This window comes from Panthera pardus, unplaced genomic scaffold (genome assembly GCF_024362965.1).
Source record: "Panthera pardus isolate Hobbes unplaced genomic scaffold, ASM2436296v1 HiC_scaffold_16, whole genome shotgun sequence".
NCBI classification, from domain to species: domain Eukaryota; kingdom Metazoa; phylum Chordata; class Mammalia; order Carnivora; family Felidae; genus Panthera; species Panthera pardus.
Genome location: NW_026526721.1, coordinates 103056649 through 103083647, shown reverse-complemented (window position 1 = coordinate 103083647; position 26999 = coordinate 103056649). Strand labels below are relative to the sequence as shown.

The window sequence follows — 26999 nt, the reverse complement described above, 5'->3', positions numbered from 1 at the left end:
CTGGTTGCATTTAACAATAAGTGTGGTTAAGAGGTTTTTTTTTTTTAATGTTTTATTTATTTTTGAGAGAGACAGAGTGACAGTGGGAGAGGGGCAGAGAGAGAGGGAGACACAGAATCTGAAGCAGGCTCCAGGCTCTGAGCTGTCAGCACAGAGCCCAATGCGGGGCTTGAATCCACAAACCGTGAGATCCTGACCTGAGCTGAAGTCGGACATTTAACCAACTGAGCCACCCAGGCACCCCAAGAGTTTTATTTAAAAAAAAAAAAAAAAGCAAAATTGTCCTGACACCTTTTCATTTTTTATTATAAGCACATCTTTTTGGTGTGTGTTATAATTCAGTCTCTCCTCTTTATGAATTATTACTTTGACAATCATGTGAAAATTCTTCCATTCTCTTCAATGGTTCTGCCTCTTCCCAGGCAAGGAAGAGGCAGCCCCAAGGACTCTCTCTCCCTCTGGAAAAACGATCCAGGTTCTTGCTGCTCTGCCCTGTTAGAAAGCAGGGCAACTGAATGGGGAAGCAGTAAGGAGGAAGCATGTATTTTTTTCATCTGAAGCTATCTTAGTATTGGAACTTCCTAGGTTCAGTTTCTCTTGAAATTTTGTGAAACTCATATCTCATGATATTTCAGCTTTATTTTTTTTTAAGTTTATTTATTTATTTTGAGAGAGAGAGAGAGGGAATTCCTAGCAGGCTTCACATTGTCAATGCAGAGCCTGACTTGGGGCTCGAACCTATGAACCGTGAAACCATGACCCAAGCTGAAACCAAGAGCTGGACCCTTAACCGACTAAGCCACCCAGGCTCCCCTTATCTCATCATATTTTAAACTATAATACATAACTTCTGTCATTTGGCAAATTTAGGTAGAAGGCATTGAATAAAACTGCTTTCCATCTGCTGATCAAATGGAGTCTGAATTAAATAAACTTCTTCAATATAAATGCTAAAATCTGGTTTCTGTAAGCCTTTGGATCTTTAAAAATTGACTTCTAGAAAGGTGGTCCTGGATCTCAGGCAACATATACTCCCTTTGGAAACTAGGTATAAATCTACCAGGTTTGGGTCTAAGATGGATTATTCCATTTGTGTACCCTCTCTAAGGCCACAAGAATTTGCTAGAGTTCATGATTATATTTTGAAAGTTATTGGCTGGCCAATTGCTTGATGCTTCATGAAATACATTCTTTTATCACTAGATAATCCTTTACTTTCTTCTTTCCATTAAGATATTTCTTTTGTGGAGTGACAGTTCAGTGTTTTGTAATCAGAAACTTTCAGTACAATACATAGTTTTATAATTATTTCTAAATTATAGCCTTAGAGATTTAATTCTTAAATAGTGCTGAGACACTCCTCCTCTCCTTTGTTAAAACTCCCCAGCTGGATGTCAGTCAGCCATCATAACAAAGGACTGATGTAACATGTGTTCTTAATTTAAGATCCTGAAAGCTGGGAATTTTCCACTGTACATTAATTCAAATTTGCAAGCAAGCAAGAACATGTTCCCTCTCTATAAGGTTAAACATGTAATCTGAAAATAGAGCATGAGAAAATCAAGTGTGGTATTTACTGTCTCCAGTGCTGAAATTGGGCACTACAGCATATGGTCAAAGCCTTTACTATTAATTAAGTAATCACAGAAAATTCCATATGGATGATTTGTGAACATTCCGAAGTTGGGCTGGGAATTTGCTTCTTTATCATGTTTCCTTTCTAAACACAACTTTCCTAAACAGCATGTAGGTCTGTATTCATATTTGCAACTAGGTGATGTTTAAGAGCTTTGACACGTCTTAATATGACTAATTTCCATATTAAGATTTGACATATATTTGGACTCATGTTAAATCAGATGTCCTACTCATCATCATGTTAAAAGACTATTTGAAAAATCTTTCTCAAGTATGGAAGAGGAAGAAAGATCCCCTTTCATTCATTTCCTTAACCACCGCCCCCACGTACACACACATACATGTACATATACGCATACATTTGTTCAGCTACATCCTATTCATGAGTCAAAACTCAGCTCAAATATCTTCTTCTCGTACCACTGCAAGCAGGTTTTTGTGCTTGCCTTTCTTGACTGAAACAGAATTGTTTTTCTATTCTCTCTCCTCTGGCACCCCACTTAACTGTAACTTCTTTACCTAGAGACTGCATCTTTTATTTCTGAGTCCCCAGTTCCAATCAGAATGCCTGGAATGGAGTGACAGTTCATCTGAAGCTATTTATAACCAGAAAGTCTGGTTAAAAGCTTGCTAAATGAATGAATAACTCTAGCCTCCAGGCTAGCTAGCAGATGAGTTCAGAGGCTATATATGCATCATTTATAAGCTCAGCTAGAATCTTATTGCAGCCAGAGTGGCAGAAACTCAGCAAGTCAGAGACAATGCCACCCTGGGGTTTATAGCTCCTTCAGGGGCTGTATGAGGCCAGACTAACATGACAAACCACATGCTGGGGTGCCCTCATACCCCACATCCCTGCAGCCTGGCAGTTTTGCACTGTCTGTGGGCCAGGCCCAGGTCTGTGTGAGCGAGGCTCCTGCAAACATTTTGCATATTCAGGAACTGCAAGAAATGAAATAGGTGGGGAGAAACATTCCCTGGCTAGGGATGGGAGGTGGGGGGGGTAGAAAAATTCAATTATGTGACTCATACTTAATGTTTTAAAAACCTTGTTTTCGGTTTGAGTCAGAGGTTGACTTAATTACATTTGCCTGGAAAGTAGACTGGTGACAAGTAAAGAAACTACCATCCACTTAGGGTGGATCCAAGGGAGCAATGACAATGTGAGAAGTTTCACTTCTGGCTGTCGAGCAGAGGGAGGACTTCCCAGGGACCCTGAGAGTCGTGTTTAGATAAACGGATGTTGTGCACCTTGAAGCGTTCTTGTGGTCAGTTCAAAAACATGTCTCCTGCAGTTCACATAGTAAGAAGCTGGGGGGGTCAAAGGGGGATTTAGACCTAAGTGTTTAAGATTTAGAGCACAGTGTTCCCTATTTAATTAAAGAATTTCCTCCTTCTTACCTGACCTGACCAGCTCCTTTATCAGTTATGCTCTTGTGACTCGTGCCTTGTCAGTTTTAACTCTTGGGCCCATAATTGCTGAGGCTTTCTTTTCATACTTGGAAAAGATGAGATCGTAGGGTCTACTCAGCAGAGGCTCATGCCAGCAGCCTGGAATATGCCCCAGGTCTGGGGAGGTGCCCAAAGTGCTAGACGGAGCAGCTGAAATGCAGCCTAAGTTCTGGAGCCCTTGCAAAGCAGTCACCAATTTTAGTTCCTGAGCCTGATGCCTCATTTAATGAATGGAAATTAATAGTATATCACTCAGGATCATTGGAAGAAGTATTTCTTATCACCTCACAAACCCTGAATACTATCCAACCCTCCATCTGAGGCAGTGGAAAAAACATGACATTCTAAATACCTCAGAGCCCCTTCCGGAATGACAGTCTCAGGGATCTGGGAGACAGTGTGTGTCCGACGGCATTTCCAAACTGATCAGCCCCTCACCCTCACTTACTCCTTGGGCTTTTCACTTTATAATTGTTTCCGCCCCCCAAGAAAACTACATCCTTATTTTCCAGCTCAGCCGTGTTTTGAAGAACAATTTTTAAAACTTTTTTATACAACATTAGTATACTTGACCAAAAAGTTTTCTTTAAATATCTAGTTTGTGTATTGTCCCGTATCGCTCTTTAGTAGAAACACATACAAACTTTAAAGAATTCTTGTACCATATCTGTACAAGGAGGGGATGATGATGATGATATATACCTTGCAGGGTTTTTGTGAAACTGAGTGAGGTCAGGTATGTGTGAGCAGCAAGCAGAGTGCCTGGCCCATTGTAGCCTGTTTAGTGAATGACAGTTCATTTTCTTTTGTGACTTGAAATTCTGGCATCCTGGAACTCCTCTTTTGTCTCCTGCTCTCTCCCCTCACCCTCCTTGAGCTTCACCTCCTGTAACATGACACCCAGTCAACAAGGGCCTGTAGCAGGAACCACCTGGCTGCCTTGGGGAACTAGCTGTCCCTGGTCAAGGCTTCCTGTACAAGTGTGTCACAATTGGCTTCTTCCTGCTGCCCTCCGCCCTCTGTGGTCATCCCTTGTCCCTTTCAGGGCAGCAGCATCTAATCGTGTCACGTGGTGGTGTCAGAGTGGTGTCAGCAAACCCAGAGCTTTTGAAATACTACCCGTGATAAGTCTTGGGCCTGGCATTCCTCCAGATGCTATTTCTTCTCTCCCTGGAACTACATTGACCAAAACGGATAGAGGGAAGGCAGGAAGACTAATCAGTATTTCAGTTGGATAGGCTCAGTCTTGTTGACTGAAATGGCAGGTTAGTTCACCAAGGAAAATTGAACAACTAAACAAAAAATCCAGTCATATCATTGTAGACCGTGGCAGAAGACCCTCGGTAGTAGGAAGGGAGGGAAGTGCCCAACATTGTGAGCACAAAAGTAAAAAGCACTGAATTTGGTAAAAGTGAGATAATTCCTGTAAATGAGTTACATTAAATGTAGAGATTTCAGAAAATTTTTCAAAACAACTTTTAAACCAACTTTAATAACCAATATTTTCTTTTTGTTTCCATCCAATATTCTTCTGTGTATATTTATATATGTATTTATTGAGGTAAATGAAAATTGGAATAATTTATGTACAGTTTTTTTTCAAGTAAAAATGCTAACGTAGTATATTTTTAAAGAAATTTTAGGGGTGGGGCACCTAGGTGGCTCAGTTGGTTGAGTGTCCGACTTTGGCTCAGGTCATGATCTCACTGTTCATAGGTTCAAGCCCTGCATCAGGCTCTGTGCTGACAGCTCAGAGCCCGGAGCCTGCTTAGGATTCTGTGTGTGTCTCTCTCTCTGCTCCTCCCCAGCTCTCTGTCTCTCTCTGTCTCAAAACTAAAATAAACATTAAAAAAAAAAAAAAAAAAGAAATTTTAGGGGCACCTGGGTGGCTCAGTTGGTTAAGTGTCCAACTTCAGCTCAGGTCATGATCTCACAGCTTGTGGGTTCGAGCCCCACGTCAGGCTCTGTGCTGACAGCTCAGACTGGAGCCTGCTTCAGATTCTGTGTATTCCTCTCTCTCTCTGCCCCTCCCCTGCTTGTGCTTGCACACGTTCTCTCTCTCTCTCTTTCAAAAATAAATAAACATTAAAAAAAAGAAATTTTATTTACAGTTTTATTTCATTTTTCACTTATGAGTACTTTCCCATGACAGTACATGTTCTTTAGAAACACTAGATTTAATGTTTATACTATGCCTTATTATTTGGATATTTCATAATAAATATATGTCTACTTATTTTCATTATTTCTATTGCCTTGTTGTTTTAAATAATTCTATGAGGTCAGTCCTTGTACTTGAGGCTCTGTTCACATCTCTGGTTATTTTCTTAGAATAAAATTCAAGAATTGACCTTATTAAATCAAAGAGTATAAATAAGTGTTTATTCTGTTCTTTGTTTTGAAAGTGAAATGTGAAGAAATCCCCATTAGAAAGCTGTTCCTTTCATTCATTTTTATTCTACAAATTCTTTTTTTTTTTTTAACCTCTTTCTTTATGCTAAGAACCATATTGGGCTGTGTATGTGAATTCATTACCCTGCTACATCTTCAAGAGGGGGCTAAGGTCTCACTTCATCCCCATCATCTTCCATTTCTCCCCACCACCTACCATCTAACCAGACTGAACCAAGCTCCCTCTCTGCCATCACTCCTGTCCACACACCCAGGCCCTCGTGGCACTGTCATAGCATTTTCCACTCTGGAGTCTAGGGTCTGCTTCCATCTTGTCATTAGGCAGTAAATGCCTTGGAATTGAGGACTGTATCTTGTTCATCTTTATTGTTCCAACATCAAGCCTAGTAATTTGCATGCAGTAGGCACTGAATGAGGGAACAAAGAACATAAAACGATTTAATATGCATGCACGCACACACACAATCTTATATTATTAGATGCAGGAGATAGAGGTATGAGAAAGAGAAAAAAGAGAGTCATTTTCATGGACTAATATGGTTGTATTTTCCCAGTTGTTGATGCATAGGGGGAATATCACTTTTTGGTATGTGCCCAGATGAGCCAGATGGGATTAACATAAGGATTTTACCGGATCTTTGGGACAGCAGCTTGCCTGGAGACACAGCTTTAGGGTCAGTTTCATAGTCCACTGAACCCAAAGCAAGCTAGAGAGTTAATAATCATCAGATCAAATTGGCCCCAAATATGATTTGGCTTTATTTATTTGTCCTAAATGAACATAATTGTACAGCCTTTATTTTGTCCCTTTAAATGGGGATATCACTGACTGTGCTCGTTTGGATGCAAAATGTCATCTAGAAATAATTTATGTAACTGCAGAACCTGCCAATGGCATGCTTCACAAAGGCAAACTTGGCTTTGGAGACTGTTTCTCCTACGAGCTAGAATTTCTCAGTAATAGATGTGTGCTAACTGACTCAGCAGCCAGGGAAGTCACGTTTGGTTATCGAACATTGTTGGTACTGGCTATTTAAAAAAAATTTTTTTTAAGTTTATTTATTTTGAGAGAGAGACAGAGACAGAGACAGAGAGAGAGAGAGAACAAGCAAGGGAGGGGCAAAGAGAAGGAGAGGCAGAATCCCAACTGTGAGAACTGTGATATCATGACCTGAGCTAAGATCAAGAGCCACTTAACCAACTGAGCCACCCAGGCACCCCTTAAATTTAATTTACTAATTTCTAGGCCACGATAAATTTAAGATGTGTAATGTGCAACAGACATGAGATATCTTATCACCTGTCTATCCATCCATCCGTCCACATGCATTATGCAGTTACAAAATAAACATGTAAAAATGTAGCCTATTTATCTCCCTAGAACTGACTGGAACTTAGATTTTGAGTCCATATTGGATCTGATACTAAAATCCTACTCTATTCATTTCCAGGTATATCCCATTATTTCTTGATTTTTCTCAAGTTCCTATGTTAAGTTCGTGTTTGCATCCCCCTCTTCCCCAGAAGTGATCTGAGTGATCTGAGTATCTGGCTGTTGTTAATGTCCTGGTACCTGCTAGGATGACCCAGGGCCTCCCTCATCCCAGCTCTGAAGCATCTGAGAGTTGCCATTCCTCTTGCAGGGACAGCCTGGCAGTTCTCAGTTATTCTGTCTGCTGTGCACTGGGCTGTGTAAGTGAGCTCGTTCAACCTTTACCTCTCCGCACTGGGACAAAGGTTTGTGATTTATTGGGCTCTGCCCTGGAAAGCTAGGTCTGAGTCTTTTCTGCTTCAAGCTTCACGTGATTCTTGGAGACCCACACATCAAAGACTCCCTCCTGTTTTCCTTTGTGTCTCCCCTTCATCCTCACCTCTCCCACCTGGGCAGCCGTAGTGGTCAGGAAGAGAGGACTCGTGGGCAGGAAAACTCGCTATTTGCTCCATCTTCATATGCCTGGGGTTCAGTCCAGAACCTGGGCTGATGGATGCTCAAAAAGATTTTTCTCCTGAGAATACTGTTTTTTTGTGAGTTTCCATAGCCTATCTGAAGCTCAAAAACTAAGCATGCTTGTTTCTTTTCTCTTTACACTTCAGCCACGGCAATCCTAATCTTCCCTGGGACGATGAGTGCCTCACATTGAAGGAAGGAGACTCATGTACATGTGAAAGGGCAGGAACTTCAGTTGATATCTCCAAATGTCATTCTTCCAGCACATGAATATGTAAATAGATTTATAGCTATACAGTAATTTAAATAACTGAATAAACTCAAAGGCCAGATTTGTTTGTTTTTAGAGAGAGAATGAGCAGGGGAGGGGCAGAGGGAGAGAGAGAGAGAGGGAGAGACAGGGAGAGAGAGAGAGAGAGAGAAAATCTTAAACCAGCTGCATGCCCAGTGCAGAGCCTGACTCGGGGCTGGATCTCATGACCCTGAGGTCATGACCTGAGCCAAAGTCAAGGATCAGACATTTACCTGACTGAGCCACCCAGGCGCCCCAAGACCAGGTTTGTTTTGAACTGAAACCAAAGGGAAGAGGGTTGATTCTATGCTAACAGAAAAAAAAAGCCAAAGAAAATGTAATTCTTTGTTAAGCACCAGATGAATCAGGCTTCACCTCTCAGTTTCCAGCCTTCCTCTTCCCTCTTCTCTTTCTGCCATTCTCCTCTCTGCCTTTTATTAAAAAGCAAATGACCCTTTTATAAAGTTTAATTTCCAAAGTTCCTATTATGCCCACTCTTCCAACATTCATAAAGAAGCAGAGACTACTTGTAATTTGCTGGGAACCCTAGAGAAAAGTGAGATATCTCACTGAAGAATCCTCAAATAACATGAAGACATGAAAAAATGTAGCCAGTGCTTCTCTGGCTTATGTAAGAAGAATCAAAGAACCATGAAATTAATTTTATTTATTATTAAAAGATACTGGACTTAGGATCCAGTATGTGATAATGTAATTAAATTAATTTCAGTAACATACTATCATCTGAACTAAATGTCAGCAGTAGTTATGAGAAGTATATCAGTGAGCATCACAAAAGCTTGCCTGCTTACTTATACCTTAAAATAGTCATGCTCAGAGAGTATAGATGAAAACTCCCATAGCAAGAGGACCTTCTAGGTTTTTCTAAGACTCTCCAGTGCACGTGATCCATTTAATGGGAACCAACTCACTTTATCATGTTCATACTTAACTGAAAAGGAAGGATGAGAAGGGTGTCCAGTCCACACTCAAGGGTGAAATAAACTTTACTATTATAGCAGTTGAAAGTAAAGTTGAAGAAGATTTCAATTTCAAAACAGGGTTCAAGAGCATCAGACAACATATCTATATTTTAACTCTGGGGAGGTGTGAAAATTAAATGAATACTCCATCGGACTCTAAAAGCTTGAATTATGACTTCCTCTGCCCCATTAAATAGATTATTTTTCCTATTTAGGGTGGCACACCTCATTTGTGGAAAAAACCTTTCTGGCACTCATACACTGTTTCTTATTTCTACTGGTCATCTTATTAATTACTATGTGTTTGCCAAGGAAAAGCCCAAGTATACCTACATCTAGAATTAGCACTAGGGTTTGGGGTGACTGAGTGGCTCAGTCCGTTGAGAGTCTGACTTCAGCTCAGGTCATGATCTCACGGTGTGTGAGTTTGAGCACTGCATTGGGCTCTGTGCTGACAGCTCAGAGCCTGGAGCCTGCTTCGGATTCTGTGTCTCCCTCTCTCTTTGCCCCTCCACCATTCACACTCTGTCTCTCTCTGTCTCTCTCTCTCTGTCTCTCTCTCTCTCTCTCTCAAAAATAAATAAACATTAAAAGAAATTTTTTAGAATTAGCACTAGGGTTTAAAATAATAGAATTTGTCATCAAGTTGACTGGCTCACGTTCAGCCAGTGTCACAGTCCATGGATGAAATTTTTGCTTATGCAAAAATCTCACCTAGGAAATGAAAATTCGTGATTTGTAATAGACCTTTTTCTCACAAAATGTTATTTCTGCCACTCTGTCCTCTGGAATGTGATGAGGGGGAGTTGAGGCAGCTTTGGGTTGCAAGGGAGCACCCAAAATATGCCATCTGGGAGAGCTTCCTATCTGTGCCCAGCCCAGGGACTCACAGAAGCTGTGGGAGGTGTGTATGGGCATGTCCCATCACTGCTTTCTCTCTTTGGAAGCCCACAGAGATACTCTGCCTTCTTGAGTAAAGAAGGCCTTAATGTGTTCTCAGTAACACTCAGATGTGGCCTTAGAGATGTTGCTACCAATATTTCACTCTTCAGGTTGCTTTGGGGCTGCTGCCAGACTCTGTGTGAAGTAGAAACCCTCTGATATGCTCTTCTGCTGGAATTTCTCAAGTGACCTTCTTCCATGGTAGGTTTCTTCCTGGGTGGGCAGGGCAGGATACAGCCTAGAAGCAGGGTCCCTGTATCATTGTGCAGGTTTGACTACATGAGTGCTACAAGGCACCGTTCACACTGTGGTTATTATCAGTTTGAATATGTACTTCTAGCTATTTTATGGAGTTGGTGGTAAACTGTCTTAAGGAAGAAATACCTTTCTTTGGTTTGCACAAAAACATTAAATATGAGCTAGTAACGGCCTGCCTCAAGGTTGGAACACTCTGGCAAACAGTAGGTGAGTTCCGCCTCTCGCTTGGCTGTGTGGCCTTGGGCTAATCCCTGAATCTCAGTCTTATCATCTGCAAAATGGGGATAATAGACTTTATAGGCTGTTAAAATGAAAGAAATTGTATATGCCAAGGACTGGGCTTAGGGCCTGACACATAGTAGGTGGTCAGTATGTGATAGTTCTCATCACTTGGTCAGCACAAGCCTCTCTACACACACAGATCTCTTTCCAGTCACTTTCCACTCAAGGCTCTCAGAGCATAAAATAACTGTCAGACGCATTACTACAAGACTCATTATAGTAGAATTATTGATTTTTAGTATGAATCATTAATTAGTATTAATTCAGTAATTCTCTGCACTGAGGTAGACTAATGAGTGGTGATTCTCCCAGGACAGTGACACATATTAGTATAATGCTGACGAGGGCCTGCCTCTGAGAGAATTTAGAGCAGGGGGTGCAAGGACTCAGGCAGTCCTTAGTCAGAATCTTAGTCTCTTGTCTAAGAGAAAAGGAATGAAGAAGGAAAGATTAGAGCTCGCTCTTTAGTTTTCCAGACAACAGGTTGTCCCTGACAGGTCTGTCTCTGCCATGGCATTAATTATTACAAGAAAGACTGGTGAACAAGCTCTGAGCAGGTCAAACTTTGGCGGACTTAAAGATTATGCAGACAGGGGCTGGAGACCGGGGAGTCTTATCTACAAACTACCTGGCACTTTATCTGTGTTTCAAGGCTCCTCACAGCTTTGGCTGTGGGAGGTGGAGACTGGAAGTCCCTGCTGACAGTGATCTTATCATTCCCCATGATACTTTCATTAATGACTGGCTTCGCCTGCTCTTTTTCCAATATGTTGCTGCTCACCAATATAATTTCTGTCAGTCACCGGGCCCTGATGTCGTCTAGGCCCTGAAATTGTGTTCTTGAGCTAACATTCATTGTCAAAACTTTACAAGATAAACCCTGTTTCTCCTCATCCTAGAAATGTGTTGATTTTCCCATGCTGCATATATTGAATGGCCTTGAGACTGTTAACACCTTCAATGAAATCCTCTCTCTCACCCACAAATGTATGCGTGTGTATGTCCCCTTCTCCCCATCCGCTTCCCCTACCTCTTCTCCACCCCACCCCCAATTTTTTGCTCCCTTTTGGCACTTTTCCTTATTCTCTTACAAAAGACTTGATGCCACAGAGGGGAGTCACTATGTGGCTCCTAAACCAAGTTAATTCCACCCAGTTCTCCCATCTCTGCCCAGCCTCCCTCTCCCACTGCCAGAAAAAAATCAAACTGCAGTGTCACTTGCATAAGAAAAATGATGTGGTAAGGTGAACTTTCAGAAAAAAGGATTCTCATGACTCCGATTTTTAAATCATAGCTGTGTGCATATAGAAAGCAGGGGTGGGGAGCGCCAGGGATTGAGGGTAGTGTGCTTTGATTGGCACCAGGGCAGGGAGTTCTGCTCTGAGCAGAAGTTGAAGGTGGCCCTGCTCAGAGATGAGGTGAGGCTATTCAGCAGTGGGTGGGGGAGGGGGAGGCCTAAAGGCAGCTGAGGCTAGTTTGTGTGTCACTGATGGTAGAATCTGAATCTGAATTTGAACTATCTGCGGGCAGGAGTGCTGTCACTGTTGTCACTGCTGTTCTCCTGGGCTTTGTTTCCCCCTGTACGAGATTGTCAGTTCTGCTTTTCCTCCTTCATGTCTTGTGTACTTGGCTTTATGCAGTGGATATGCTCCTGAAGTGTTTTGAATACATTTGGGTTTTAAATGACATTACATTCATCTTAATACAGAAAGGTATAAAGAAAATGAAGTGGTCTAAAATCTCAACACCTAGATACTCTGTTAATATATTTTTTAAATAAGAGTATGAATATTTACATGGTTAGAATATATATATTTACAAAGCACAAAGTGTGAATTGTACAAATGCTACCATTAGTACATGTTATAAAAGCACCTCATGTTACCTAAATACTTAACACCGCTGCTAGTGCTAGGAGTCTGTGCAGTGTACAAAGCACTATTATGGAATAGAGCGATAAGTATTGCAAGAAGCATTTTGTTTTAAAAGACTTTATAATCGGGGCATCTGGGTGGCTCATTCGGTTAAGTGTCTGATTTCGGCTCAGGTCATGATCTCTCAGTTCATGAGTTTGAGCCCTGCGTCGGGCTCTGTGCTGACAGCTCAGAGCCTGGAGCCTGCTTCAGGTTCTGTCTCCCTCTCTATCTGCCCCTCCCCCGCTCACACTCACTCTTTTTCTCTGTCTCTGTCTCTCTCTCACACAAAAATAAATAAACATTTAAAAAATTTTTGATAAAGGACTTTATAATTAAAATACGTACACACAGAGCAGTGAATAAGAAAGGGTCACCCTGGCCCAAAAAGAGGCTATTAGTCTAATGGGTCAAAGAATCATTTGACCCACAGTGTCTTTTGTTTCTTTGCACGGTTTGGTTTTGTTTTGTTTTTTTTTAAAGTTGCCAACATTTAAAAATCAGGAGAGTTCAGGGGCACCTGGGTAGCTCAGTCGCTTAAGCATCTGACTCTTGATTTTAGCTCAGGTCATCATCTCATGGTTTGTGGGATCGAACCCCAAGTCAGGCTCTGCGCTGCCAGCCACAGAGCCTGCTTGGGATTCTCTCTCTGTGTCTCTCTCATCCTCTCTCACTCTGCCCCTACCCTGCTTGCACCCCCTCTCTCAAAATAAATAAATAAACATTAATTTTTTTTTTTTTTAATTTGTAGAACTATTCACAAGGGGCCTACATTCCAACATGGCAATGGCCTTAATTGCTAAGGATCTGCTGCCCCTTAGCGTGTGTTCTCCAGTTTGCCAAAAGCCCCACCCACATTCCCTGTTGTGGGCCTGACACTTAAATCTGATTTCAGTTGTTACTTATCCTCACACCTGCCCTTAGAGCAGAAGGTATTTCAGAACCCATGGCCCTGTCAAAAGTAGGGGGATAAAGCTGCTCCAAGAGGGCCACGGGCTTTTTCTTCTACCTGTCCTACTTTTCTAAAGGCATTGGAATTTGCAGTTCCAAATCAAGATCAGCAGAACATGAAAATTGAAAAGAGCCTATAGGTCAACTAATCCCAGCCGCTGGTTTTTTATTTCAGAGAGGTGAGGCTGCCTTCTGATTGCTCATTATTGAGCATTTTCAGTGTACCAGCTTTGTTTAAGTTTATACAGTCACAGTTATATTAAATGAAGCTCGTGTCACATGATTAAATTTTTTCCTGATCTACAAACTTTTTTGTGACTTGTACCAACATATACTGCGAAAGGGGGCAAGTTGATGGGGACTCTTCAAAACACAGAAGTGTAGAAACAGGTCACAGAAATCTTTACTTCTGGGAGTAGGAAGAGACCAGCTTAGAACAGGAAGAAGTGCTGATTGTTCAAAGGTGTGGCCTGGTGAAGTCAGTCCAGGTATGTGACCATGTGACCAGGACAGGGGGTTATCCTGAGACCTAGTTTCCCCATCTGTTAAATGGGGATAATTATGCCTTATCTCAGGCAGATTAAGTTATACAATGGAAGTAAATGTTTAGCATTATAATGAAAAGTTATCATTGGGGTCTATTATTGTTATCATTACTAGAGTAGTAATTCTGGACTCTCTGGTTTTTTAGGCACTTAGTCCCACAGTGCATATGCATCGAGCAGTGTAACCATGGGTAAGACACTTGAAGCCTCTGTGTCTCATTTTCCTATCTGCTCAAAGGGAGGAATAAAGTCTGTCTCACCCCCACTGAAGAGTTAGGAAATCAACTACACGTGTGTTTGTGAGCCACTTAATGGCATTTAGAGTGCTAAATAAATTGTCATTACTACTTTGCTATTAACTAAATTGAGTTTAAAAACATTGATGACCAGGGTCTTCAAAGGTACCTGAACTAACCCGTTACTTAACCTTCATTAGGATTTACATTTTTCTCAAGCTCAACTCACCAAGTGAATTAAGTCCCTAATATTATCCAACCGTAGTATTTAGATAAGTCCAGAAGAGGTTTTCTCGTATACCTTTACTTTGCCTACCAGGAATTAAATCAGAGGAGAGAATGCTGGTTTAGAAGAATAGACTAATGAATAATTAGCATTTGTGGGTTTTCCCTAAAGAAAATGAAAATTCACAGGACAACATGAAAACATGTCTGTTCTGCTCAACTACAAACTGAAGTCAGGAGCAGACACAGATTGGTCACGTAATGACCACCGTGAGGCACTTTTATCACTTCCCAAGGCTCTGGAAGGCATGGTGAGGATAGAAACCCTACTCATGTTTCATTTGCATTGGACCAGGAGCCTGGACTGGAGGGAAGAGCTCGGGACGCTCCTGGGCTGGAAGCTCTCTCTAGTTATTGGCAGTGTGCCTGTGTGCATGGTTGGTTATACATGTATAGGAGGGTCCACATGTTTTGATCAATGTGTAATATATATTTTGCTACCGCTAAGTCTCCCTGCTGTGGTGGTATCCAGAAGATGGTGTAAATTGTATTATTGAATGAGGTGGACATGCTCAGAGCAAGTCTGCAGAAGCTTAGCATACGTCAGCTCAGGATCAAAGAGATAGCGTGTGATTATTTATCCATTCATCTACTAATTCGTTTATTCAGCAAATATTGAGTGGCTGCTGTGCTAGACATCAGCATTATAGTAGGGAAAACAAGCGGACAGTGTCTTTACCCTTGTGAAGTTTACATCGTACAGGGGAAGATTGGTATTAATTAGTTTAAATAAATATACAAGATATTTACATAAGTGTGTGTTGTGACGGCAATAAGGGAAATAAAGGGGAGATCACCCCATCAGAGAAGGCTTCTCGGATGATGTCACACTTGAACTAAGACATCACTGTATGCATTAGTCAGCCAGTGTCAAAGATGGGGAAATATACGAGGCAGAGGGAACAGTGAGTACAAAGGTCTAAGGACAACAAAAGGGTTGGCATGTTTGGGCAACAGAAGGGAGGGAAAGCAAGGGCAAGAGTAGTATGACATGACATTGGATAGTTTAGGTGGGGGCCAGACCATGCAGGATGTGGCCATCATTGTTTTTCACCTGACTGCTGAAATAGCAGTACTTAGAAATGACTGTGGCCTGGACTAGAGTGAACACAATGAGAACAGGAGAGCTGGAAGGGTTTAAGATGTATCTTAGAGGTAAGAGTGACAGAACTTAATGATGGATTGAATGTCAGGAATGAGGACTAGAAAAACAAGGATTACGCCTAGCTTAAAGTAACTACATTAGATGCCATTTTCTGAGGCTTAAAAGTTAAATAGCTTGCCAGACCTCATTCAATTAGGACATTGAAGTCTAGTCTGTGTGAATTCACTTTTTTCATTGTTTTAATCTGTGAAGTGAGGCTACTAGGTTAAATTTCCAAGATATCTTCCAGATTTGCAATTAAGTTCTCATCTAGATGAGAAACATCAGAGGTAGAAACATCCTGAGGTATTAAGTAATATTGCCAGAATCTGGTATCTGATATAGTGCTATGGTGAAATAAATCTTTTATATCAAAACTTGTAGCCAAAATTTGAGAGGTGTTATTTTCTCACATGAACAAAAGAAACAATGATTTGTCCATTTTCTCTTAGACACAGTGTTTTTTGGGAGTCTTTCAGCAACGAGGTAGTTTGTACTGTAAAGGAATATTACATTATAAATTGTCTGTTGTAATCCCAAACTAAGACTGCAAAGCCCAATCGATAAATTGCTTACAGGGAAGCAGTTTTTTTAATATTATTCATCGACGTTTATTTATTTTTGAGAGAGAGAGAGACAGAGACAGAGCACAAGCAGGGGAGGGGCAGGGAGAGGGGGAGACACAGAATCTGAAGCAGGCTCCAGGCTCTGCACTGTCAGCACAGAGCCCAATGCAGGGCTCAAACTCACGAATCATTAGGTCCTGACCTGAGCCAAAATCGGACCGATTGAGCCACCCAGGTGGCCCAGGGAAGCAGAGTTTTTAGATTATGCTTGGGCATCCACCCAGATACAGGCAGGTTTCTACAGAGAGGGGAGGGGTGTCATTTCAGTGATCTGAAAAACAGCCTGCAGCTCTAATTCCACCATCTGGGGCCCGCCCATTTTGGCCAGGTCTGAGATTCCATTGCTCACATTAGCAGCCCCCACTGTCTCAAAGCAGTAAATTGCTGAACTCCAGCTCATGAGGTACATCTTTTTTTACCCATAGAAACAGTGGAATTGTGTTCTTGACAAAGGAATTGGCAGGCCATGAATCTTAAGTATATCCAACAGCAAGTGAATAAAGAAAAGCAACCACTCTAAATCTATCCCTAGACCCCCTTTTTTGGACTATAAACCCCTGAATCAGTTAGGATGCTACCAGGAACAGAAAAATCCAACTTAAAAAGCCATGAGCAGTAAAGATATTTAATGTCTCACAGGACAAGTCAATTTCAGGCTGGTTCAGCAGTTCTGTGATGTCTTAGGGACTCAGGCTCTTTATCTCTCTGCTCTATCCTCCTCAGCAGAGTGCCTTGACCCTGAGGCTCAAGATGGCTGCCACAGTTCTGGGAAACACATGAGCCAACACGGGACCAAAGAAGTGGGTCATTTTCTTTGTTGTGTCTCCATTAGTGACAGAGAAAGCCTTTCCCAGAAGCCCTAAGCAGACCTCCCCTTAAATCCTTATCCATGGAGCACCCAGTTCCCCCCATGCAGATAGTAGGACATTATCCTAGACGTTTCCCCCTCTCCTTTATTTCCCTCACTCTCTATGACCTCTCTAGGTTTTATATAATCTGTCTCCTACCCTCTATCTACATTAATTCAGATGCTCATTATCTCTTTCTCTCTCCCTGGATCCAGTTTATCTTCCATATTGCCACTGAAATGATCTTTTAGAACACATATGTCATCATGACACTATCCTGATTAAAATCCTTCTGTGATTCTTAATCACATATACGATTAAATATCAATTTTTTTTTCTAGCTGTAGGATTGACCTCTCCCTTCCTCTTTTATTAAAAAAAAAAAAAAGACTTACCTGGCAGCTCAGGACAGCTAACAGGTGGGTGTAGAGCTGCTGTGCTGAAATGGGGTGGGAAAAGGGCCCATAGACAGGTGGATCCACCTGCTTCCCTCACAGGAAGGCCCAAAGCCCTTCCCTGGACCCCCTGCAGTACAGGCAAGTGGAAACACCTACAGACCAATTGGTATGGACCTCGGGAGTGTCAGCCATGCCAGTGGCACAGGCTTAGATGGTAGTGGAGGCCGAGGTCAAAAACATGGTCTCTCAGAGTGTGCAGAGTGAGAAGGGAAGAGGGCCAAAGAGAATGCACTGCCTTCAAGCCATGCAATATCCAATGAAGTAATATTTCTTTTTTTTTAAGTTTATTTATTTATTTTGAGAGAGTGGGGAGGGGCAGAGAGAGAGAGAGTGAGAGAGAGACTCCCAAGCAGTCTCTGCACTGTCAGCACAGAGCCTGATGCAGGGCTCAATCTCATGAACTATGGGATCAAGACCTAAACCGAAGTCAAGAGTCACATGCTTAACTGACTGAGCCACCGGGCGCCTTTAAAGTAATGTTTCTATTTTACCTTTCATACTTTAAGAATGTGCCTTATATTCTCTGATTGTGTTAGACATGTTAACCCAATCAGATTCTTGAGGAGAAAGTGAGGATTGTTCAAGACCAAAAGGCAACTGATATCAAAAACTGAGAATAACAATTTCTAATTGATGAATTATTTTTGTGTTTACATTTTCATTTTTATAGTGTTTTTTAAAGGTAAAAGATTTGCAATTTGCCTGGATAATCCCTAAGATTAATCTTTTTTCTCTTTTACAAAGCTTTTCATATCAGAAATCCTGAGTTAACCAATATTTCATGTATTTCCATTTTTGATCAAGGCAGTTTTGAGTTAAATAGCCTTGAGAATGGAATTTCAAACTGAACTATAATACCCGAATATGCTAAATATGCTAATTATTCTCCCTGCTCTTGATATTGAGCTGCATTTATTCTTTACGTCCATTTAAGAATTCAATCTTGTTTCTTCTTCTGTAAAGACGAAAGAGCCGTTTAGATGCAGTTTACATTCTGTTATAGAATATAACCTTCTAAACGAGGAGGGAAATATTAATGAAGACACTGATGGATAATTTTAACAAGGAAAGGCGTTAACAGTTTGAAGCTACAGCTTAATGGGTTGTGCATTTCAGTGGGTATTTGCATACTCAGTGACATTGTCAGAAGGGAGGAGGGAGAATGGAAAGAGCTGGGCAGAGGACACCAGGTGGGAAATAAGGGCAATCTCCAAGTAGACTAGGACTGTCCAACTCTTATTTGCTCTTACCCGTTCTCATTTCAAGAATGGTTTGAGAAGAGCTTGTCCTTTTGTGTCTTGTATAAGCAAGCAGGTCATCAGTCTTGCTTCCCTTCTGACTCTGACCACCCCAACCCCCCACCTCCCATCTATCTCGATCTCATCTCTATCATCACTGTAGGGTTTTTTTGCTTCTCCCTTTATAGTCTGTCCCCATCACACCCTGGAGCTGATCTGTTTTTGGGTACCAGTCTTTGCCATCAGACTTTGTGTAGGCAAGTTTGTATAGGCAGCTCCTTCATGGCTCCCCATGACGCCATAAGATCAGGCTGTTGGCATCTGTCATTTATTGCCTCTTCCAGCCCCTCTAGCTGAGGAGCCCACACAACCCCTATCCTCTCCACCTTCTGGGACTTCACAGAGATTAGGCACCAATGAGAAGCAAAAAATATGTATCAATTGTCTGAAGCTTCAAATTGATTTGGACTCTCTCCTAATCCTTTTAAATGTGATACGTGTTTAAATTAAGAGGAGCAGAAACAAAAATGATTTGGGAAAATGATAATGTTATCCTAGCTTATTTCAGTAACATTCTAACATGGTTAAGAAAATGGACTGTCAGATTTGATCAGTGTTGTTGAAGTGAACAGCCATCATTCTCAGAGTGTCTGGAGTTAAATTCTCACCCAGCAGGAGCAGTTTTAATGACTGAAGAATCCAGTAACACGGAGAAATAGCTGAATCTCAATGCACTGCTGACCTCTCACGTTGCCCCTCTCTCTTCTGTTTTTCAGGTACAACGTGTTTGATTGCTCTGCTATCAGATAAGGACCTCACTGTGGCCAACGTGGGTGACTCAAGAGGGGTCCTGTGTGACAAGGATGGGAACGCCATTCCTTTGTCTCATGATCATAAGCCTTACCAACTGAAAGAAAGAAAGAGGATAAAGAGAGCTGGTGAGCTTGTGAATACCTCCAAGGACTGTCTGCCATCCTGTTCGGTGAACAAGGTGGCTTGCTTGGATTGCCTGTGGGGGATGAGATGTTCAGTTACCCAGTGATTAGTAGATGAACACAGAGGCTGGTGCTGAGGTAGCTGAGACTTAACTTTGGGACATATCTTGTCAAATGACCACGGAACTTGCCCTTCTTCAAGGCCAAAGATTCCAAAAGGGCCCCCCCAAAGCCCTTTGCCTGTTTAAAGGCTAACGAGATCTTTGGGCACCTGCTTGCCATACTCTGTTTCCTCCAGCCACCCCAAACTACTAACCATTCCCCAAATGAACCATGTCTCTGGTAGCTCTGTGCCTTTGCACGTGCCATCCCCACCATCCATTGGATAACGATTACTTGTCCTTTAAGATTCAGTTTAAAGGCATCCTTTTGGAAGTCTGCCCTGTCACTGCGCCAAAGGCTCCCCCAGTCTAGATTAGGTGCCCCTTCATCTTTCCCAGCATCCTATGTGGGTAACCTATCGGGTTACCTTTCACAATGTATGGACATACTTGGCTCTCCTATCTGTCCTGTCTTCCTGATTGTGAACTCTCTGAGGGCAGGAATTTGGTCTTGTTCCTCTCTCTGCTCCCAGCACCTAACTCAGTGAGTGCTTGGCACAAGTAAATATTCTGGGGTGGGGCTGGGGGTGTCCCTTTTTTATTAATTTCTTTCTATATCTAGAGGCTGGGGATACAAACTTATATTCTGGAATTGGGATGGGGTGGGGAATGGAGTAGACAGACATTAACAATAAATAAGTAAAAATAGGTAAATTATCTAGTATATTACAAAGTGATAAACATTATGAAGAGACACAAAGCAGGCAAAGGAATGGGGAGTGTCAGGGGTGGTCACTATAGTCCTCACCAAGGTGACATTAGGACAGAGACTTGAAGGAAGAAGATCAGTTGATGATTATATTTTCATAATTCACTTTGGAGGGATTCTTTTCTAGCTGTGGAAAGGAGGAGTCCCTCCCTCTGCAGACTGACAAGTGAGGCATGTAGGCTCTGTGCAGTATGCCAGGCGGCAGACCCAGCTGTCCAAGGGGAGCTCACGTACCCTGGGTCTCTAACCAGAATGGGCCCCTGCTGCCCAGGGTAATTGCAGTTGACTCTCAGTCTCTACAGGTCAGCTTCTGCCCAGAACCTAATCAACATTTGAGTTTTCACAGTAGGAAGCTGTACTGTTGAGTCAAAAAGTGTTGAATTTTATTACAACCTTCTGCTTCAGTGACTGCTTGAGATGCAGAATAATTTTTAATGAAAGCTTTGGTCAGGTTTTTTGTTGGTGGGATGGAACAGACGATGTTTTAGGAGCATCTGTCCAGCTGCAAGTAATATGAGCAAAATTGCTGGCTTCCTTACTTACAAAGACACCATTTCCCTGTGAGTCCACTGCAACCCTGGACTTACGACACAGTTATTCTGTGCTCGTGTAAACACAGGCAAGGGTGTGTGTGCAATGCATGATACCTTGAAATGTCATCATAGCATCCAGCGTGCCCTTCTGAAATGGCATTCCCGTTTTATCCTTCCTCCTCATCCCTGCCAGACCCAACACCTGCACCCCCACCCTGCAGGGATGCTTTATAGAAGCCAATTTGGACACAGTCTCCAAGGAAGTTAATCGAACCGGCTGTGTCAAGGGTGTATTTTATACCAAGGCTTAAGGGACAGTGATTGGTTTTATTACCTTTATGTGTGTTTTCTCTGACCTCAGCCTTCCTTTCAGGACATCTTTCCCTGTCCTACTTAGCATAACAATACACTGCGACCAGTCTGGGCCAAATACATGTTGGTCCATCTGTCTTCATTCCTTTTGTTGTTTCCAACAACAGCAATGGTATCAGCTGCCATTTATTGTTGTTTGCTCACTGTGCTGGGAGCCAAAACTGGTTCTTTACATATGCTTTCTTTTTACTTACCTTATGAGATTGGTGATGTTATCCTCATTTTACAACCAAGGAAGTGGGACCTCATAGAGACATGTGTGCCCAAGGACACACAACTAGTGAATGGTGAGACGAGAATTGAGACCCAGGACGTGGACTCTGGAGCCCATGCTCTTGCCCACTAGACCACACTTCCTGGAATGTTCTCATATATTCCTGCCCATAGAAGTCCTACCTGTCATTCAAAGCCCAGCTTTACTGCTCACTCCTCCCTGACTATCACAAAGATATCATTGCTCCTTCTCCATCTGATTATAGCATTTAGCAGGTGCTAGTTTCTCCCTGAAAGAATACTTCTTTTTTTAAAAAATTTATTTAAATCCAAGTTCGTTGACATATAGTGTAATAATGATTTCAGGAATAGAATTTAGTGATTCATCACTTATATATAACACTCCGTGCTCATCCCAACAAGTGCCCTCCTTAATGTCCATCACCCATTTAGCCCATCCCCCCCCACACCCCCAACCAACACCCTGCCAGGAACCCTCAGTTTGTTCTCTGTATTTAAGAATCTCTTATGGTTTGTCTCCCTCTCTGTTTTTATCTTATTTTTGCTTCTCTTCACCTATGTTCATCTGTCTTGTTTCTTAAATTCCATGTATGAGTGAAATTATGTGATATTTATCTTTCTCTGACTGACTTATTTCACTTAGCATAATACACTTTAGTTCCATCCACGTTGTGCAAATGGCAAGATTTCAAGGAAATCTTTGCTTTGTGCTTACAGTTGTCAATACATGTGGCTTTTCCTTTCTGCTAGACTGTCTACTTCTTTTGAGAAAGGTCTGGATCTTATATAACTTTATAGCCTGTAAATTGCCTTGCATGGAGTATACATTTAATAAATATCCGACAAATAATATGTGAATGAATAATGTTCTAGCTCCCTTCAAGAAAAAATAATAATAGATAATATTGAGTGCATGTTATATTCAGGCACTGTGCTAAATGATTTATATGGAATAACTCCTTTATTTCTCACAAGTCAATAGAATAGGTAGTATTATTGCCTGCTCTTTGTAGTCAGGGAAACCTAGAATCAGAGAGATAGAGCTTCTTGTCTGAAGTGACACATAGCTACAAGTGACAGAGCCAAGAATCAAATCTAAGCAGTCAACCCGAGAGCCTGAGCTTTTAACCACTGTGCTAAAATACACCTTTCTTTAATCCTGATCCTATCTGGGGAGTTGTTTTGAGATCTAGATGCACCCAAGGGTGGCCTTGAGCTAAATGAAGTAGCCCAGTGGGGGTCTCTGGTTCCCGTTCTTATGCCTTTCAGCACTCTTTTGCCATTGTCATTGATCCCTACCCTGGTGCTCCCTACTGTCCATCAAGGTGTTGTTGAGTTAAAACCAATGCCCTCACCTATATGTATCTTCCTACCCTCAATATTTATGTTGATATAGTCCTCAGAGCCTTTCAGATGCTAAAGCTGAGGACGTGAGGATCTACTGGTAGAGTGTGAAACCTCAAGTCATGTGGTGGAATACTCTCCTGGCAGTGCCAGGGGAGCTGAGGGGGGCACATGCAATAGATGAGCCTTTTGTACATGCACCCAGACTCTGCCGTGTGTGTGAGATAATGGCTGGTCAATCTAATGGGCTCCTTCTGTCTTTACAGGTGGTTTTATCAGTTTCAATGGCTCCTGGAGGGTCCAGGGAATCCTGGCCATGTCTCGATCCCTGGGGGATTATCCGCTGAAAAATCTCAATGTGGTCATCCCAGACCCAGATATCCTGACCTTTGACCTGGACAAGCTCCAGCCCGAGTTCATGATCTTGGCATCAGATGGCCTCTGGGATGCTTTCAGCAATGAAGAAGCTGTTCGATTCATCAAGGAGCGCTTGGATGAACCTCATTTTGGGGCTAAGAGCATAGTTTTACAGTCATTTTACAGAGGCTGCCCTGACAATATAACAGTCATGGTGGTGAAGTTCAGGAATAGCAGCAAAACAGAAGAGCAGTGAACCCCTCAGGGTTTCGTCTGCCTTAGACTAAAGGACTTTCAACACACTGGTCTCTTTTAATGTAGTGAAAGGCGTGGGAGTTACAATTAGGATCATCTACCTAGACATGGGATTCCCCCTCCCTGGTGGCCATAGGTCTATATGCAGTAATGAACAGAGGGTGCTCTCAGCCAATGTAGCCAAGAGGCTGGAAAATGGTTTCTTCATGTTTTTCCAAGTCTTTCATCCGATGTTGAAAATATATAAATATATAGCTGTAGATTCACACGTATGAAGTGAATGGCATATGTGCCATATATTCTCCCATTTGAGATTCTTTTCAAGATCTCTTACAGGGTTCTCCAGGCATCAGACTTTGTCCTCTCTTCAGAGCCGTGAACAGAGCAGGCCTCCAGAGCTGCAGGAGACAGGCTGCAGTGTCCCCTGTGAGTCAGGGCTAATGTGTCAATGCCCGTTGCTGAGAGGCAGAGCTATCCTGAGAGTGCTTTGTCCTCCTGAGCCCAGGTTTTTCTGCCCAGCAGCAGCCCAGACACAGATTTGGGATGGTTTATTATTCCGTGGCCGCTCTTAGAGACTGAGGGAAGTGGGGAGGATGAGAGCCGCCTGCACAGCAGACATAACCTTTTCCCCTGGTTTCCTTTATTAGTTAAATAGACTCTGTGTACCACCTGACCAGTCTTTGTGCGTTTATCCTAATTGTGCATGACCTTAACCTTTTGCTTCTACCTTACGTTATGTAATAGGCAGCTGTGAAACTTCACCACCAGACACCACGATTTTTTGTCTTACCAAGAAACCTGTTCGGGGAGATGAGTAACGCAAATCACAATACCATAATTCCTTCAGTCTTTAAGGGTAGAGGAAAATAGTGGCCAAATAAGTCACAGTGCCTCTTGGGAAATCTACTGTTTGCATTAGGAGAGAAAGCTGGTGAGGTCACCACCCTGAACTGAGCTCCAGCGGCCAGTTTTTGTGCGGGTTTTTTTTCCTCGGCTATCCTATTAGCTTTCATGTATCTTTCAAGCAGTGTTCAGAGAAGCAGCAGCCTCGAACTGCGTGTGTGTTCCTTTAAGCCCAGTACACAGTTCCCAGTGTGGTTTGGCATTTGGTGATAAAATGCTGGCATGGTGCTTCTCCTTGACAGTGGAAAGGCAGCAGCCAGTAACATTTGGTTGCAGATCACCGTCCACACTAGGTAGCTTTCCCCAAAGAAATACAATCCGTCCCACACCGCCCCGCCCTGTGTTTCGAGGCAACCCAGCTGGCTGGGAATTCAAGCTCAAACCTGTATTGTTAAGTGGCTCAGAGTTATTTCTGTGCAAAGCTTGCTGCTCTTCATTTCCTATCTCCAAAGTCATGTTTCCAATATCAGTATTGTATAAATTAATGGACAGAAAATGCTGGGTCATCCTGTTTGCCTGGCTGATGTGGCTCAAGCAACCAAACAAGATTTTTGTTGTGTCTCCATCCCTCTGTGTCTGAAATGTCAAGGTGTCCACCTGGTTTTGTCCTTCTCAAGTGGGCACTTGTCGTTAGAGCTTCTCAAAGGCCCTATTGCTTGGCCACCTCTGGTCCATGGTGCTCCTCCCCTCCCCGCCCCACCCTTATTCAACTATGCAGCTTTCCGGAAGCAGGTTCCAAGGGAGGACCTGGGAGGATGAAAAGATTCCCTTGCGGCTGCCAAGGACTGCACACCCTGTCTTGATTCCTCCAAGCACTTACCTTTCTTTGACTGCAGTGAGAATTAATAATGGTTTCCCAAGAGATTTGGCTCACTTTGGTAAACTGTAACATTAGAATTTCCAACATTAGAATCAGAACCCTGATTTTTTTTTCAGCTGTAGAATGTTCTAGTACAAAATATCTGCCACCATTTTAGATTGAAGTGTTTGCATATTGAGAGACAGTGAGCATTTGGATGTGTGTATCTGGGTGGGGGTCAGGAGAGGAATGTAGGAGTCATGCTGGTTGTGTTCAGTGATGGGACAGTCAAGCCAGGTAGCCCATGTTTGCTTGGAGATCTAGGACATTGTGACTCTGGAGAGTTAGCAAAGCCCACCAGGAACAGGCAGTTTCAGCATGTTGTGCTACACAGTCCGTTTTCCTTTTTTATTTTTAACTTAACCCTAAAATTCATCATAACAAGACAAAGAAATTATGAAATTCCATGATCATTGTTATTGTCTAAAATGAAAATAGTAATGTTTTGGTGAAGACAAAAAAGCAAAGCCACAGTGGAGTCCTGTTTGTTCACCCTGCGCGATGTCTTCCTAGGCAGCACCAAGTGCAGGACTGCATGCCTGGGGAAGCCCCCAGCTGAGGTTCACAAGGTGGCTTCCAAATTTTGCTTTGTAGAATTAACTCCTTTCTGAATTTAACCACATAGTGTGTGTGTATTTCCTACTCCCTTTCTTTCTGCCTCTTTTCCTCCCACTTTGGCTTGTAGATTTTTCAAAGATAGACATTTTAGGCAAAATAGTAGCAGTTTTATTAATAGCTGTGTCTAAACTTAGAGAATTTTGCTTCCTTCCCCTGTCCTGGAGCTCTCTCTGACCCTCCGTCCAGCTGTTTAGGGTCTACAGACATCACCCCTGGGGTGCCCTGTGGCTCATTTTCTAGGGACAAGGGAAGTTGAATCTAGCCTTTAGGGAAATTGATTTGAGGAGTTTGCATGTGAAACTTCCCTAAACAGCACTGCCAAAGCTTTGGAATTACCACACGAGGCCGCCCAGACTCCCTAGCCCGAGTTCGCATTGCCAATAGCCCCATGGTGCCAAATTTTGGGATGATTTTGCGGTCTTTTAAAAATGAAGTTGGGAATGAATGACCACATGCTTATGAGCCCCCAGCAAGGTGCCAAGCCCAGATCCTCATCAATGCACTGCTCTGCTTCTGCTCCACTGGCAATTTATACTCTTAACATGGGTTGGGATTAGGGGCAGGGGTAGGACAAGATAGGAAAACTTTTTAAAAAATTCATTGTATTTGCAATTCTTTAATCAAAGGAATAAACAATACTTACATTAAAAACTCCAAAGCTAGTTCCTAAGATCTGCATTCATTTTATGTGACCAACTTGTCCAAGGCACTTAACGCTGAAGTCACTATTGTAATACAACATGACTGTGCACAGATGTACACATTACTGGTAACCAATGGCTACATTCTATTCCTTGCGGTAGATAAAAGGTATTGGCCTCTTGAATCTTGTCTATGTGATAAGGGTATTACGAAGAGTATTTTTTTTGTAGAGTAAAGGAGCACAGGCAATCTGGATAATTTAACACAGGGCTTATTTCAGGCAACTGTAATGATTTCAACCCACATACATTTTGTGCATACGGGATTGCGTTAGAGTGACAGGTCATCATTTCAATCCAACTGAAGTAATTCTAGGAAATTGATTACATTATTGAATTGGATCACTGGCAGTACATGCAAGATACACAAGGGAGTGATCACTTTTTTCCTTTGCCCGGTATACCTTGATTTTCTGGATTTTTTTTCTCCCCGAGTTATTGCCAGATCGAATGCTCTTACAGCTGTGTCAATGAAGAAGGTTTAGAAAGGGCAACATTTTGTAGTGCATTTGAAAGTCTAAGAATACATGCTGTGGATAAAGCTTTATTCTTTAATGGTTTCAGAAA

The 26999-nt window shown here is 42.2% G+C and overlaps 1 protein-coding gene across 2 annotated transcripts in view; it reads left to right on the top strand.

Annotated features, from left to right (window-relative positions):
* Positions 1 to 26389, top strand: part of PPM1L (protein phosphatase, Mg2+/Mn2+ dependent 1L) — a 289314-nt gene extending 262925 nt beyond the window's left edge. For both annotated transcript variants that reach the window (XM_019440469.2, XM_019440470.2), the window contains exons 3-4: positions 19228 to 19389; positions 23006 to 26389. In XM_019440469.2, the coding sequence (XP_019296014.1) occupies positions 19228 to 19389; positions 23006 to 23352 (509 nt within the window). In that variant the 3' untranslated portion in view covers positions 23353 to 26389. The remainder of the gene's footprint in view (positions 1 to 19227; positions 19390 to 23005) is intronic.
* The last annotated feature ends 610 nt before the right edge of the window (positions 26390 to 26999 follow it).